This window comes from Antechinus flavipes, chromosome 3 (genome assembly GCF_016432865.1).
Source record: "Antechinus flavipes isolate AdamAnt ecotype Samford, QLD, Australia chromosome 3, AdamAnt_v2, whole genome shotgun sequence".
Classification (NCBI taxonomy): domain Eukaryota; kingdom Metazoa; phylum Chordata; class Mammalia; order Dasyuromorphia; family Dasyuridae; genus Antechinus; species Antechinus flavipes.
Genome location: NC_067400.1, coordinates 300,377,309 through 300,394,404, shown reverse-complemented (window position 1 = coordinate 300,394,404; position 17,096 = coordinate 300,377,309). Strand labels below are relative to the sequence as shown.

At 32.7% G+C, this 17,096-nt stretch overlaps 1 protein-coding gene across 1 annotated transcript in view; it reads left to right on the top strand.

Annotated features, from left to right (window-relative positions):
- The window catches only part of CIP2A (cellular inhibitor of PP2A), a 46,275-nt gene that overhangs the window by 6,441 nt on the left and 22,738 nt on the right, over positions 1 to 17,096 (top strand). Inside the window, exons 4-9 of the mRNA XM_051985253.1 lie at positions 3,990 to 4,084; positions 5,175 to 5,271; positions 13,524 to 13,646; positions 13,810 to 13,955; positions 15,675 to 15,750; positions 15,976 to 16,194. Coding sequence (XP_051841213.1) covers positions 3,990 to 4,084; positions 5,175 to 5,271; positions 13,524 to 13,646; positions 13,810 to 13,955; positions 15,675 to 15,750; positions 15,976 to 16,194 — 756 coding nt within the window. The remainder of the gene's footprint in view (positions 1 to 3,989; positions 4,085 to 5,174; positions 5,272 to 13,523; positions 13,647 to 13,809; positions 13,956 to 15,674; positions 15,751 to 15,975; positions 16,195 to 17,096) is intronic.

Sequence of the window (17,096 nt, the reverse complement as noted above, 5' to 3'; positions counted from 1 at the left end):
TCTATTCTTGGATGCATGAGTCTTATTTATACTGAATAATTTTCATTTAAATAATCAAAATTATCCTTTCTGTACTTTAATGTTTTCATTTTACAATAATATGGTTTAAGGGCTGATACTACTAAATCTGCTTCCTTGACATATTTTTTCCCTGGTTTCTTTGAAATTCTGAATCTTTTGTTCTTCTAAATGAATTTTATTATTATTTTTTCTAATTTAGTAAGATAATATTTTAGTAATTTAATTAGAATGGCATTACATGAGTAATTAGGTAAAATTCTTATTTTAAAAATTATATTCATTTTAGCTGTGCATGCACAATAAATATTACTTCAATTATTTAGATCTAAATATTTGTTTTGTGAAAAGTGTTTTATGTTTATATTCATACAGTTTCTGTATCTATTCTGCCAGATTAAACTTCAGCTATTTTATATGGCTAGTTATTTTAAGTAGTCAAAAAATAAGGAATAATATAGCTGACAGTGTAGTTTTCCTCTTTTTCTCTTCTGATTAAATTTATTTTAGCTTTAACTTTGTCTGAGATCATGATTACTATTCTTGCTGTTTTTTTTTTGTTTTGTTTTGTTTTTACATATAATAAATTCTACTCCTGACCTTTATTTTATGTTTGTGTATTTCTCTAATTTTATAGCATTTCCTAAAAGCAACATACTGTTAAATTCAAATTTTTAATCTGGTTTCAGTTTTCATTTTATGAATAAATTCATCCCATTCACTTTCTAAGCTATAATTGCTTATATATTTTCCTCTTTTTCTTTTTCCTTTTGACTATTCCTATCCCTTTCTACTCTTTTACTTTACTTCTACATGGTACTTTACTCTTCCTATTCCTTATTCTGTCTGTTCATCCAAGAATTGATCCCTTGTTTTTTTCCTCCATCCTAAGGCTTTGCCCACTTACTTCTTTCTGAATTTAGAAGACCCTTCTGAATATGTATGTTGTTCCCTCTTTAACACATTGCTGATGAGAATCAGGTTTCAGCACTACCTTACCTTCCCCTGCCAACTTGTTTTATATCAGTTTTTTCTTTTTTAAAAACTTTGTGTGATATAATTGCCTCTTTTTATCTCTTCCTTTACAGTTTTATTTTTTTATCACCCCATCATATTGAGCTTAGCTCATGCTGAATTCTTTCAAGTTATCCAAATAATAATGACAGTCAATAAAAGAACTGATTATATTTTCATATGTAAGAAGTAAATGATTTGACAAATACCTAAAAGTTTTAAAAGTTTGTTAAATGTCCATTTTTTTCTTTTCTTTTTTTTTTTTTTTTTGGTGAGACAATTAGGGTTAAGTGACTTGCCCTTGCCCAAGATCACATAACTATTAAGTATCTGAGCCCAGATTTTAAACTCAGCTGAATCCAAGGCTGGTGCTCTGTCCACTGTGCCATCTAGCTGCCCCTAAATATCCTTTTTTTTTTAAATTTAGAACTGTGCTTAACTTTGCTGAATAAGTTACCCTTGTTTGTAACTCAAGTTTTTTTGCTCTATAAAATACAGTGTGCCAAGATTTATGGTCCTTCAACATAGTAGTTGCTAAGTCTTGTGTTATCCCTTATCATAGCTCTATATTATTTAAAAATATTTTTTTCTTGTTGATTCTGATATTTCTCCTTACCTTGAGAGTTTTGAAACTTGACTATTGTTGGAATCCTTACTAACTGCTAACTAATTAGAGTTGATCTAATCTTACAAGAAGATGTTTTGGGCAGAACCTGAAACAAGGTACTAAGTAGAACTAATCAATACAAGGCTTGTGTTCACACCTTTACTCATTGGAATCCACAAGTATGCTAGCTTCACAAAGTACACTTTCTAACTTCAAGGGAGTCCACACCTTAAAGCTCTTTGGGCCAGAGAGCACTATGGGAGAAAACCCATAATCCCATTCTCTCAGAAGAGGCAGATAAAAGGCCAGCGATGAGGGATCTATGGCAGAATACATTTTTTCCTCTTGGCTGGCTGATCGCGCTGGACTCGAGAGGAACGACTCTGGTGCAGAGAACACTTTGACGGATTTCAGTGGAGCTACGCCAGAAGCCCTCTCTCTGCGGCAAGTTGGTGGCTGGGCTTCCCAGAAGGAGATAAGAGAGACCTTCTATCTCTGTCTTGGTTGGAGGCAGAAGAAAGCAGAGGCAGAGGCTGAAGGACAGAACCTTTGGATTTGGAGACATCCGAAGGGCTCCAAGCCTCTAAACCGGCTTTGCCTTGAGAAGAACAAGAACTCCAACATTTGAACTCATAACAGACTATGATATTCCTATAAGTTTTCCTTCTGGAACCTCTCTTAGGGGGTGATCAGTGGGTTTTTCTTGTTTTTGTTTTGCTTTCTTGGTATAGAATTTCAAGGCAATTTTCCTTGATAATTTCCTGCAATATTTTATCAAGATTCTTTTTTTTTTTTGTCATAATTTTCAAGTAGTCTGATTATCCTTATATTTTTCTTTGATTTGTTCTCTAGATCAATTTCTTTTCTGATAAGATGTTTTACATTCTCTTCTATTTTTTTCATTCTTTTGATTTTGTTTTGTTATTTTTTCATGTTTTAGAATGTTATCAGTTTTCCTTTGCTCAAGTCTAGTTGTCAAGGAAGTATTCTTTAAGTTTTTGATTTGTTTCAAGTTGGTAGACTTTCTTTTCATATTTTTCTTGATTTTCTCAGGTTGCTTATTTTTTCTATTTATTTTCCTTGATCTCTTATTTTATTTTTAAAATCTTTAAGTTCTTCTGAGAAAACTTTTTAGGCTAACTACCTTTTGATGTTTTTCATTGATAAAGGAATGACTTTTTGGACTCTACTGTCATAACTTTGAACTTCTCTATCCCCATAGTAACTATGATTGGGTTCTTTTTTCTTTACTTACTCATTTTTATTTTTTGTTTTGTTTTATCTTTAGTAGTTGTTGGTATGATCAAGTTCTAATCTTGAGATCTGGGGAATTAGGCCCCAGGATTTGGGTCCTTTTTAATGTTCTGAAGCTAAACCATGGCCTTTCCTCTTCTCTCCTAAGCCACAGGTAGGACTCCTCTCACTCCCAGCTCCCCTGCAGTTCAAGCTGGTCCCTCTGGTGGCTATAAACTAGCTGTCCTTTTTTGACCTTGAACTAATACCAGAGACTCTGCTGTCCTGCAGGTGCTCACAACCAGCAGAGTCCTGCCTCTCTGACCAGCCTCGGTTGTGTCTGATGGGCATGGTGGTGCTTGGCATCCCTGGACAAGGCAGGTCCTTCAGTCTTTTCTACCCTGTCACACCCTTATGTTATCACTGGAATGAAAGTTTCTAAGGCTGAGGCCACCTACCCAACCCAGCTGCCCCCAGTCCTTACTGTTTGTTGATTCAGTAGAGTTGGCCTGGAGATATTTGTACTTCATTCAAGTGAAACCTCTGGGTTAGGTCTTTTCTGTGGTCTTTTTAGGTTGTTTTTAGGAGAATGGCTGTTTTATCCTGACTTTTGCTTATTTCCACTGCTCTGCATCTTCTCTGAGGCAATGTTCTGCCTTTTTTGGAGAAAATTTGGAGAACAAAGAGTTTTCCGACTTACTGTGCCATCTTTTCAGAGTCCTCTCTTCTCAATTTAGTCTTACAAATTCAGCCTGAACTAGATTACATTGTAAATGGGAAGCATTTGATCAGATAAGTATATAATAAAATATAGATAATGTAAATATGTGAGTTTTCTAAGTTGATATGTAGCCTGCAGGAAACTTTACATTTTGTTTATTGGTCCTATTTTTATTTGAATTTGATGCTAGATACTAGATTTGAATGATACCTAGAGTACCAAAAGAGTAATAAACTTGCCTAGGGTCACATAAGTAGGATGTTTCAGAGGCAGGATTTGAACCAAGGGTTGAAAATTTTTTATCTTAACCTTAGTCACCCTCTCTCAATGTAGCATATTTCTATGAACAGTAACTATATTTTTATGTTTATGTTAATAACCATTTTATTACTGCAGTGCCTTCAACTCCTGCAGAAGCTGACCTACAATGTCAAAGTTTTCCATTCTGGTGCCAATTTTGATGAATTAATTACATTCCTGATAGGTCATATGTAAGTAATATATGTGTATGTATGGGTAAACTAATATACTTTTATTCATCCTTATTCCTGAAGATTAACCTGTAGGCCATCTACATTTTTTGACACAAAATCTTAAGTAATTTTTAGTCAAATCACTTTTCTCTAGGGCCACATTGTGGTATAGGTTATGATCCTGAATTCTTGAAGGGTATACTAATAAACTCTAGAAGGCCTTACTTAGATATAAGTAGTTGGTTACAGACTTGGAAATGGATTACGCATCTGTTGTCCTGCTGAAATTGGAAGATGTTTATCACCAGAAAGTTGGTAATACCATCAGATAGTGATTTTTGGCATTGTTATTGTTCCAGCATCTTTACAGACTAAGGATTATGATTTGCTTTGGTGGAGCAAGTATTCTCTTCTTTGAGCATTGAAGTAAAAAGTATGTCTATTTTTATGGGAGGAAAATTTGAAAGTTACTTTTTCCTTTCTTCCAGGATAAAAATCTTAGTATTATAAAATATCTCTTTATGTTATAAATAAGTTGAATTTGAGAAGTCTTATAGTTTAATTAGCATTTTTACAAAAAGGTTATATAGAAAGATATAAAGTCATAGTAAAAATTTCTATATGGATTCTAACAACAAATGAATGGATGAAAAAAGAATTTATTAAGCACTTACTATGTGCTAAATTCTGGGGTTACAAATCGAAAAGTAAGACAGTCCCTGCTCTCAAGAAGTTCACATTCTAATGGGGGAAGATTTAACATTCAAGTCAGTTGGAAAGGCCTCATGCTGGTACAGCAGCAAAGCAGATGGTTATGTCTCTTTTTTAATGCCATTTCCTCAGATAAAATCATCGGTTTTCACTGTACAAGATGATGTACAGTTCATAGCCTTATAGATTTTTTTATGTTGAGGCAGAATAAAAAAAATTGGTTTCAAAACACCTGTTGACTTTTTAGAGTAAAAAAAGAAAATGTTCACATTAATTGCTCTCTAGTTTTTAGAAATCAGATGTTTAAAATGTGATTTAACATGTATCATGTTAAGTAGATTGGAACTTAATATAATGCAGTCTTTTTGTTTGTTTGTTCTCTTGAAACAAAACATAGTCAGTCTCCTGAAGATGAATTAACGATGTCTTGTCTAGGACTCTTGGCAAATCTTTGTCGGCACAACTTATCTGTTCAAACTCATATAAAGTCTTTGGTAAGAATTCTTTTTAAATTTTTTTTTTAATCTTCCAGATTTTGTGTGGGTTCTTTGCTTCAAGGAAATCTTAGTAATTTGTTCTTTAATGTTAAGATTTGTGTGTCCATATGCCATCTGTTGCTTATAAAAGGATTGAAAATTAAATTAAACAATCTAAAATGTTCTCATACTTAAGTTATACTTTGAAAGGCTCTAATACAAGTGCAAAATCCTGACTATTTTCAGCATGATATGATGTTGGAATTGCAGGGAAAACCGGTTTATATATGAGAAATGCTGGATTATTTTGTTAAAGGTTTAAAATTATATTGGGTTCCTTTTAATCTGAGTCAGCCCATTATTTTATGACTCTTAAAGAACTGACTTATTAATATTTACTTAAAATCATGGAATCTTTCATTGAAAAGATATTAGAAGTTATTTAGGCCTGTCCTTATAAGAATGAAAAATTTGAGGTCCAGAGAGTTTGTGACATGTTTCAGGTTGAAGGCAGAGCCAGGACTGAAATCCAGATTTCCTTTGTCTGCTTCATAATTCATCAAGCATTTATTATTAGCTTTGTGCTAAGAGCTAGAGATAAAAAAGACAAAACTAAAATATGTTCTTTCCTTAAGAATGCATGCTGTTGTGTGTATGGAGGATAGAATGGAGAAGAAGTAAATAAAAAATATTTCTTGAGGGAGGACACTGGCATTGGGGATGGTGTATCAAGATAGGACTTAAGAAGTCCTATCTTTTCAAGTAAGTAGCACTTGAGCTGAATCTAGGAATTATAAGAAGCAAATACATCAGGGACAGCTTTTACAAAAGCTTGGTGATTAGAGATGAGTGTCCTGTCTGTGAAGTAAGTAGACTTAATTGGAATCCTAATTTGTGATAGGGAGTAATGTGGCCATAGAGTTTAATAAAGTTACTTCACACAAATACTAAGTGATAAAACTGGAGATAAAACTCAGGTCTTTTCACTTTGTCATGAAATTGACATTATTCTAGCTCTCACTTAAGAACTTAGTTCCCCTAAGCTTTTGTTAGATTTAACTAGATCTGCTTGAAACAAAATTAGCTAGTTTCCCTTCCTCATTCCTAGCAATATTTGTGTGAACACAAAAGTAAATCCATAGTCAATGGAAAGATAGGAAGAAAAGAAAAGGAAGTCAGTAATGCGTCATTAGATAATCAGTTTCATCAGGGTAACTAGGCATTTGTTTTATATATAAATAACAATTTTTTAAGCTGGGAAATGATAAAATTGATGCAAGTAATCTTTTTAGTAATTGGATTATAGCACCCTAAATTTCAGAAGGAAATTTATCAAAAACACTTCTTCCCCTCAAAAAACCCAAAACTACAGGGCTTAGAAAATGACACAGCCACAAAATTGTAAAGTACACTGTCCATGGTTTCAAGGGTTTACAGTTTAGTAAATGCAATTGAGTATTTGTATAGGTATTTGCTACACAAAGCAAATGTTAGAATTGCTATATGAATAGTTTTACCTTGAGTGCCAAATGAAAGAAGGATCATTTCTGACCAAAATTATTAAAAAAGAAAGTAAGGGAGAGCTGGCATCTGAGCTGATGCTTTTAAGGTTAGGTTAGTTTTTTGATAGCTACAGATGGGAGAAATAAACATTTCAGATGATATCCCATATTTTTGCAAGTACTTGGAATACAAAGATAAATACTGAATGATCCTTTTTTCAAGGAACTTATATTATGATGTATGGATGATAAGCATACATAAATGAGTTTGATAGAACATGGAGAATAAAGGAGCCATCAAAGAGAGCTCTTGCCCACAAGTATTTGAGAAATGAGAGAGTGCTTTCATCTCTTAGGAACAGGGTAATTGTAAGGGATCAAGGAAGGCTATGCAGAGTTAGTGGTATCTGAGTAGAGTCTTTAAAAGAATATAAAGATTGTTAAAAGCAAACATGTAGTTGGAGGGCATGTTAGACCTCTGAAAAGCAATGGAAGAGGAGAATAGAATTGGAGGTTCAAAGAACAATTTGGCCGGATGATAGAACTTGAAAAGGATAGTAATGGGAAATTAAAGTTGGATCCAGATTTGAAGGACCTAAAATATTAATTTTTTTTAATCTGAAAAGCAATAAGGAACTACTCAGGGATATCAAGTAGGAGAGTGACATAGATCTGTGCCTTGGTGAAGTTATTTTGGCAGCTTCAAGAAATATCATCTAAAAAATCAATTAGGAGGTGATTGTATTATTCTATATGGTGGATGATAAGAGAGGATGATGACCAAGTGAATGAAGAAAAAGGAATTTGATACTTCTTTAAACTACAGGATAATTAGTGAAACAGACTAGATATACAACATACATAAAAAACGGGGCAGCTAGGTGGTGCAGTGCTTAGAGTACCAGCCCTGAAGTCAGGAGAACCTGAATTCAAATCTGGTCTCAGACACTTAACACATCTTAGATTTGTGATCCTGGGCAAGTCACTTAACCTCAATTGCCTCAGGGGGAAAAAAAAAAAAGCTTAGTTTTTTTTTTTTTTTTTTTTTAATTTTCAAAACACAGGCGCTTTCAACATTCACCCTTGCAAAAACCCTGTATTTCGATTTTTTTTCTCCCTTCCTTCCATGTTAAACGTGCAGTTCTTCTGTACATGTTTCCACAATTATCATGCTGCATAAGAAAAATTAGTTCAAAAAGAAAACAAAATGAAAGCAAATAAAAACAAAAAAATGTGAAAATATTATGTTGTTATCTACACACAGTCCTCATAGTCCTCTCTGGGTAAATGGCTTTTTCCATCACAAGACCATTGGACCTGGTCCAAATCACCTCGCTGTTGAAAATAGCCATAGAATTGATCGTCGTATATAATCTTGTTACTGTGTACAATGTTTTCTTGGTTCTACTCACTTCACTTAGCAACAGTTCATGTAAGTATCTCCAGTTCTTTCCTGCTGGTCATTTCTTATAGAACAGTAATATTCCATAATATTCACAATATCATAATTTACTCAGTGATTCTCCAACTGATGAAAATCCACTTAATTTCCAGTTCTTTGCCATTACTAAAAGGGTCGAGTAGCTTAGTTTTTTTTTTTTTTAAATAAAAACAGATGTCCGATACCAGCATTGATTATTGCTATTTATTGCTAAAAGTTTTTCATAAGTCTGATAAAGTAAAGATTAAAAGGGAAATATTTAACTTGGAAAAAATGTTTGTGCAAATTTCTCTGATAAAAGTCTCATTTCTAATATATAAAATGCATTAATTCTTTAAGAATATAGACAGTTTTTCAAAGGAAGAAACTCAGATTATCTGTAACCAAATGCTCCAAATTCCTAATATTCAAATAATGCAAATTAAAATATTTCAAGTCTCTACCTCACATATATTAGATTGGAAAAAATGACAAAAAGAAAACCACAGATGTTGGAGGGGCCATAGGACACAGGCTCATTGATTAATAATTGGTGGACTTGTGAATAGCTATGACCATTATTGAAAATAATTTGGAATCATACCCAGAGAGGCAAAGAGAAAAGCTTTATGTTTACAAAAAGCAATCCTTTTTGTGGTGGCCCCAAAGTGGAAACTAAAGGAATACTCATCAGGAAAAGTCTAAGTAAAGTGGGATATATGAATGGGATAAAATACTATTGTGCTATATATCCCAGCTTCTTAAATTGTGGTTTCTGACTCCATATTGAATCTCATCACTGAATGAGAGGAGGCCACAAAATTATGATTTATCAATAAATGTTTGATTTATATACCTATTTTATATATCTAAATACTTAGGGTCACATTAAAATTTCCTGGGTAGAAAGGAGTTGCAAGTGGAAAAAGTTTAAGAAGCCAATTGTGTGGGACAGTAGTGACCACAAAAACTATCAGAGAATCTCGAGGTAAAAAAAAGCAAAAAGGGATTTACTACAATCTCATGAGAAAGGGTAACTCCTAACAGTGTGTCCTCAGTAAAGAAATGCAAAGCACAAATTGCAAAATACAACATTGAATAGATCAGAAGCCTCTAACCTGTTGAACACTCTAAAAAGGGAAATCTATCCTAGAATTTAAATTTCCCTAGAGAACTGCTATACAAGCAGATATTCTCTTATCTGAATTTCCAAAGTCATCATTGCCTTTAAAAGAAATACTTAAATGCTAATTAAGAGAGAAACAGGAGGGGAAATGTTTATCTAATTCAAGCAAACACCTGTAGTTTTTTAGCTATAGTACAACTTGTTAATTGCAGTTTCAAGTCACAATTAGAGCATAGTTCCCACATTCCTATGAGAGGTCTTCACACAGTTTATCCCATACATCACTGTAGATGACTTCAAAGAGACATAGAATAAACACTTATGAATTAATTTAGAGTGATATGTAGATTTTACATTATTATGTCAATAATATAGAAACAATTTTGAAGTCTTTTGTAACTAATGAATGAAATATGCAGAACCAGAATAACAATTTATATAATTGTAAAGACAAATGACATTCAAAGAGAACTTTGTTCAGCACCATGACCATCTGTGGATCATGATGGTGACCACCATCATGATGGTCATGGTCAATGATTAAGGGAACCAGTGATTAAGCCTCCAGACAGATAGAGGATGGATTCAGTATGAAGAATGAGACCTATCTTTTTTTAAGTACAGCCTATACTGGGATTTGTTTTGGTTTACATATTTGTTATAAGAAAAAAATTTCCCTTAAATTGAGTGGGGATGGGAGAAGAAATTGGATTTCTGTTTATGAAAAAAAACTGGCACGATGATACATTATTGGTGGAACTGTGAACAAATCCAGCCATTCTGGAGAGCAGTTTAGAACTATGCTCAAAGGGCTATCAAACTGTGCATACCCTTTGACCCAGCAGTGTTTCTACTGGGCTTATATCCCAAAGAAATCTTAAAGAAGGGAAAGGGACCCACATGTGCAAAAATGTTTGTGTCAGCCTTTTCCAGTAACAAAAAACTGGAAACTGAGGATGCCCTTCATTTGGAGAATGGCTGAATAAGTTATGGTATTAGAATGTTATGGAATATTATTGTTTGGTAAGAAATGATCAGCAGACTACTGGGCTTATACCCTGAAGAGATACTAAAGAAGGGAAAGGGACCTGTATGTGCCAAAATGTTTGTGGCAGCCCTGTTTGTAGTGGTTAGAAACTGGAAAATGAATAGATGCCCAAGAATTGGAAAATGGTTGGGTAAATTGTAGTATATGAATGTCATGGAATATTATTGTTCTGTAAGAAATGACCAGCAGGATGAATATAGAGACTTACATGAACTCATGCTGAGTGAAATGAGCAGAACTAAGAGATCATTATATACTTCAACAACAATATCGTATGAGGATGTATTCTGATGGAAGTGAATTTCTTTGACAAAGAGAAGATCTTACTCAGTTTCAATTGATCAGTGATGGACTGAAGCAGCTACACCCAAAGAAAGAACACTGGGAAATGAATGTAAACTGTTTGCATTTTGGTTTTTCTTCCCGGGTTATGTTTACCTTCTGAATCCAATTCTTCCTGTGCAACGAGAGAACTATTCGGTTCTGCACACAAATATTGTATCTAGGATATACTTTAACATATTTAACATGTATAGGACTGCTTGCCATCTGGGGGAAGGGGTAGAGGGAAAGAGGGGAAAAGTCAGAATAGAAGCGAGTGCAAGGGATAATTTTGTAAAAAATTACCCAGGCATGGATTCTGTCAATAAAAAGTTATAATTATTTTTTAAAAGAAAAGAAAGAAACAATCAGCAGAATGATTTTAGAGAAACTTGGAGAGACTTATATGAACTGATGCTAAGTGAAATGAGCAGAACCAGAAGATCATTATACACAGCAACAGTAAGATTATATGATGATCAATTCTGATGGATGTGGCTCTTCTCAAAAATGAGATGATTTAGACCCATTCTAATAGTCTTGTGATGATGAGAGAAAGGACTATGAGAACTGAGTATAGATCACAACATAACATTCTCACTCTTTGTTGTTTGCTTGAATTTTATTTTCTTTCTCATTTTTCTTCTTTTTTGATCAGCTTTTTCTTTTGTACAGCAAGATAATTGTATAAATATGTATGCCCATTTTCGATTTCCATGTATTTTTACCACGTTTTACATATATTGTATTACTTGCCATTGGGGGAGGGAGTAGGAGGAAGAGGTGGGAAATTGGAATTCAAGGTTTTGAAGCGTCAATGTTGAAAAATTATCCTTGCATATATTTTGAAAATAAAAAGCTTCAATTAAAAAAAGAAAAATATTGTAGAGCTATTAGCATAGCTCTGAGCTAGGACATATTTATCCCTATGGATTGCTGAGGGGAAGATGTAAGTCATGAATTAAAAGGATGATTTTAAAATCGTATTAAGAAGGTTGGAGATTGGAGTGACATCAGTGTATATATTGGAGATTTAACTTCATAGTGACTAGAGTTATAATTAAAAACACCACCTCAGATACTTATCAGATTTATGGCCTGAATGAGTTATGTAAACTCTTCCAACTTTAGTTGCCTCATCTGTAAAGGAAGTGATGTTTGCAGAGATCAGGCTTTTTAGGTGGATCATCAGTATGGGAGCTGAAATTGTTAAGCAAGTTGACAAGAGAAAAATGGGTCTATAGAAAAAGTTAGTCAACTTTTGAAGTCATCAAGGAAGGTAGAACTGTTTGCTAGAGGTTGAGAGAGAAGGATAATAAGAATAAAAAAAAAAAGGAATGGTATAGTAGGAGGTAGGTTAGAAAGAGAAAATTAAAACATTTCATGGAATACTTATTAGATGAAGAAGGCATAAATAATGATGGTTGGTAACTGTTTGCCAAAGGGCACTGATCACAAGAGTACAAAATTTTTAAGTCTTTCAATACTTCTTATCCAAGAAATGTTAACCTTTTTTTAAATTTTAAGCTTTTCTTCCCCCCGTTAATATTTTTATTTTTTCCAATTATAAGTGGATTTCAACATTCATTTTTATAAGATTTTGAGTTTCAGTTTTTTTCCCTCTCCTCAAGAGAGCAATCTGAGATAGATTACATGTACAGTAAAATTAAACATATTTCCACATAAGTCATGTTGTGAAAGAAGAATCAGAACAAAAGAGAAAACCACGGGGAAAAAAAAGTAAAAATACTATTCTTCAATGTGAATTCAGATCCATGGTTCTTTCTCTGTATGGGTAAAACTATTTCCATTTAGTCTTTAGAAATTTTACTGTATCATTGTATTGCTGAGAAGAACTAAGTCTTATCGTAGTTGATGTTTTTGCACAATGTTACTATTACTTTGTACAATATTCTACTGGTTCTGCTCACTGGACTCAGCTTCAGTTCATGTAAATCTTTACAATTTTTTCTGAAATTAGCCCACTCATCATTTCTTATAGCACAACAGTATCCATTACATTCGTATATCATAATTCTTTCAGCCCCCAATTGATAGGCAACCTCTAATTTTTCAATTTATTGCTACAAATGGTGCTATAAATATTTTTTGTACAAGTGAGCCCTTTTTTCTTTTTTATGATCTCTTTGGAATAAAGGCCTAGTAGTGACATTGCTGGATCAAAGGATGTGCACAGTTCCAAATTGCTATTTAGAACGATTGGATCAATTCACAGCTCCACCAAACAATGCATTATTGTTCCAATTTTCCCATATCTTCAACTTTTTAAATTTTCCTTTTTTGTCATATTAGCTGATCTGATAGTGGTACCTCAGAGTAAATTAAATTTCTCTAATCAGTAGTGATTTAGAATTTTTTTCATGTGACTATATATACCTTTAATGTCTTCAAAATGATAACTGTTTGAATGTGGCTATATAGGAGAAGAATTAAAACTTATTTAATAGCATTTTACCCATATGGCTATACTAAAAAGAAAACTGTGGCAGACTTTTTTTTGCTGTCTTTAGGGCTGAGTTTCATGTTTTGCAGAGTTGTTTATTTTTATTAACAAAATATCTTGTCTATGGAGAGTTTCTAAGTGAGCATTCCTCATGAAGAATTGTCTCTAAGAGTTATTCCAGATCTGATTCTATAAACTAGGGGAAAAAAAGCTTCTCATTTTTCAAAATAAAGGTATGCTGCATTTAAGCTCACAGGAGCATGTTTCTTGGGTAAATACATGAGTAACTTCTGTACTTTGTTCATTGGATAAATATTTATTGAGCACTCAGTAGAAGTGAAATATAATTTTAGATTAAAGTTAATTTGTAAAATATTTTTCTTCTCCAGAGTAATGTGAAGGCCTTGTATCGTACTCTCATAAGCTTTTTGGCTCACAGTAGTTTAACTGTGGTTGTGTTTGCACTCTCAGTATTATCAAGTCTTACATTAAATGAAGAGGTTGGAGAAAAGGTAAATATTGAATGAGTTTTAAAAAAATTATAAACATAACATCATTAAAGCTTTCATTTTTTTTTACATAAATAACACTAATATCTGAATTAATAATTGAACAAGATTATCTGCTTCAGTTTTGTCTGCATTACATCTTGTATTTTATTTCTTTGTTTTTAAGCTATTCCATTCTCAAAACATTCATCAAACTTTTCAGTTAATATTTAATATTCTTGTAAATGGTGATGGTACATTAACCAGAAAGTATTCAGTTGACCTACTTATGGATCTTCTCAAGAACCCTAAAATTGCGGATTGTCTCACCAGGTACATCTAATGTTATCTTGATAAACGTAAAGCTTTTATCTCTACAGAGGTATATTGAGAATAATTCACAGTATTGTTAAAAACATAACTTATCTTTATCAGACTCGGTGAAATTAATTCTAATGAATTACTGAAGATTTAATAAGAATGTTTTCTTATTCTTCTTTCCACTTATATTACATATTTGGCTTGAAATAAAAAGGCAATATATGATTCATGTATTAAGTCAGAATTGTCAAATATGGTTTACAGAATTTTTGAGTGATGCCGAACCAGATTAATATGTAAAGGTAAATAAAATACATTAAAGATAAATACATAAAGATAAAAAAATACATTAAAACATAGATTTTGTTAGTATGTGGTTTTCTAAGTCAATATGCATTTATAAGGATATTTTGTTTTAAATTTGGCACCTCTTAAATGATTGCACCTGTTTTTTATCTTCTGAAATGTGGCTGTCTGGATTCAACTGTATTTAAAAAGTAATTCAAGAACAAAAAATTGGTTTTGAATATCAAATCAGAATGGCATTTTATAATAGTGAATAACATTATTTAAAGTTCTGTTAAAATTATTTATTTTAATTAAAATTCATTACTGGCGTAAGTAGGCAGCACTTATAATCTTTCTATGCTTTTCTTCTACCTCTTATTTCCTTTGTTTCTCTGCTATATGTTTCATTATACACTTAGTTGATATAATTTGATAAGTTCCTCTAGAATTGTCTTAACCAGAGGTGTCAAACTACTGAAGGGGAGGAACCAGATTATAATGTTATTGGGAAATGTTTAACAAAAATACAATATTACATAGATAATGTTAATTTGTGCTTTTCTAAGCCAATATTGTGATCTTCTCTATTTCTTTTTGAGTTTGAAAACACTGACCTAAACCATTCTCTATACTAGAGACTTTTTGATAAGAACATAGGGAATTATTTTAAGAATAGAAAATATACCTCGGACGTTTGGACAAAACTGTCCCTTTAGTATATGCCCAACCAATATTCTCTGCAGTAAAGTGGACTTTTTGACTTTTCTAGCACTTACTAGTGCCCTCCACATGCTGTTCTTCTTCCATTTTAGCATCATACCTCTTTCCACAATTACCCTCTGATTTATCAATTCACATCTCCCTTGATGAGTTAGCAGATGGTATGCAATCTACTTTATTATGAATACCAAAATCCTATTGGTCATCACACCAATGAAAGAATCATCCTCAGTATCACAATTATTATGGAGAACATCTTTGTGATGGTAAGCATGAAGTTAAATGTTATGATTTGAATATAGGGGAAATGAAGTTTAAAAAGTCAATGACTTGTTCATGAATACATAATAAGTGTTGATTTCTAGGATTATAGGATTTAGGGCTCAAAGGGACCGTAAACATAAACCCTATTATTATATAGTTGGAAAAACCAAGAACTACAAGATTAAAGTGATTTGCCCAAGGTCACAGAAGTAGAAGTAGAAGTTAGCCAGCATTCTAAGTCAGGTGCTGACTCTAAATTAAGTTCTCCTTCCACTGCTATTTTATTCAGTAGATTATACAGCCCATAGATTTTTAGGTTCATGATGATAGTTTGATATTTGAACTTAAAATCCATATTATAAATAGCATTTTCTTTTATTTTGGGAGCAGTTTTTCTAAATGTCATAATTTTCTTATGACTTTGTAATAGTGATATTATTTATCTTGGTTTATACTTAGATATGAGCACTTCAGTTCATGCCTTAATCAAGTATTAGGTCTTCTTCATGGGAAGGATCCTGATTCTTCTTCAAAGGTATATTGAAGCTTGATCTTTTGAGAATGTCACTTGTGATTCTTTTAAACTACTTCAAATAAAAGAACACTTAATTTTTTATAGTTAATTTTAAAAAGCTGTTTTCATGTTAATTTTGGTATATTGAAGTAAATATGACTAACTTTTAACTTCACCATTTGATTTCACATGTTAATGTCCAATCACATTGCTATTGAATAAGATCTCTATGTTTATATTACACAGGTTTTAGAATTACTTCTTGCTTTCTGTTCAGTGACACAACTACGCCATGTTCTTAGTCAGGCAGTTTTTGAATCATCTACTTCTGTTAACACAAGACTGGGAAACCATCCTAAATCTTTAGAACCAGCAGTTGCTCTGTTACGTTGGTCAAACCAGCCCTTGGAAGGATCAGAAAACTGTTCTATTCTAGCATTAGAATTGTTCAAGGAGATATTTGAGGTAATGTGATAGTGATAATATTTTAATGTTACTCTTACTTTTGTGATAATGTATGATGGTAACTCTTTTTGAAGAAACATCCTAGGAAATGTTTAAAAATCAATAGCTCTTAGTGTCAAAGTACCTCTTCATTAGCTTTTTTTTTTTTAAATCTTCCTTTAAACATGGGGATATTTACTGGTTTAATACTACTTTTTTGTAACAATATATCTGGTAGCCAGCTTTAAGTAGTATTGCCATCTAGTATTATAAGGCTGTAGCTAGCTTAATCTCATCAAGTCTTGATGATTACATAGTTTAGCATTTTTCACCTTTGTGGCCTATTTCCCCAGCTATTGTTTGCTCCGAGGACTTCTCTTGGTATTAGAAGAGAGTGGTGTGCATATCTGGACAATAATCCTTAGTAATACCGCTATTTTGAATGATTCATATTGCTAGTCTTTTGTCTTGTTCCTTAGCCAGTATGTTTTATAAAGCATTTTAATTATATTGAAAGCTACATACTTAATTGTAAATTTATTTGCAAAATATTAGATCAGGCTCCTGTTCTTGACATTTGGCATTTTATTCCTCCTTATGCTTAGTGCAGGCTGGTCCCTGTGCTTGAAATGCTTTGCCTCTTAAAGTCCCTAATGTCTTTCAAAGTTCAGCTCAAGCAATACTTTACGAATGAAACTTTTGCAAATTTTGCCCTCTCCCAGATGCTAGACCTCTTGTCATCCAAGTTACTATGTATGTGCTGTGTATACATTTTATATTTACCAATATGCATATATATTATTTCCCCCAATAGAATGGGGAAGGAACTATTTCACTTTTGTCTTTCACCTAATAAAATTTGATTCATTACATCTAGTTCCTAGCTTAATTTTGTTGTATTTGGGTTTTTTTTTTCTCTCATA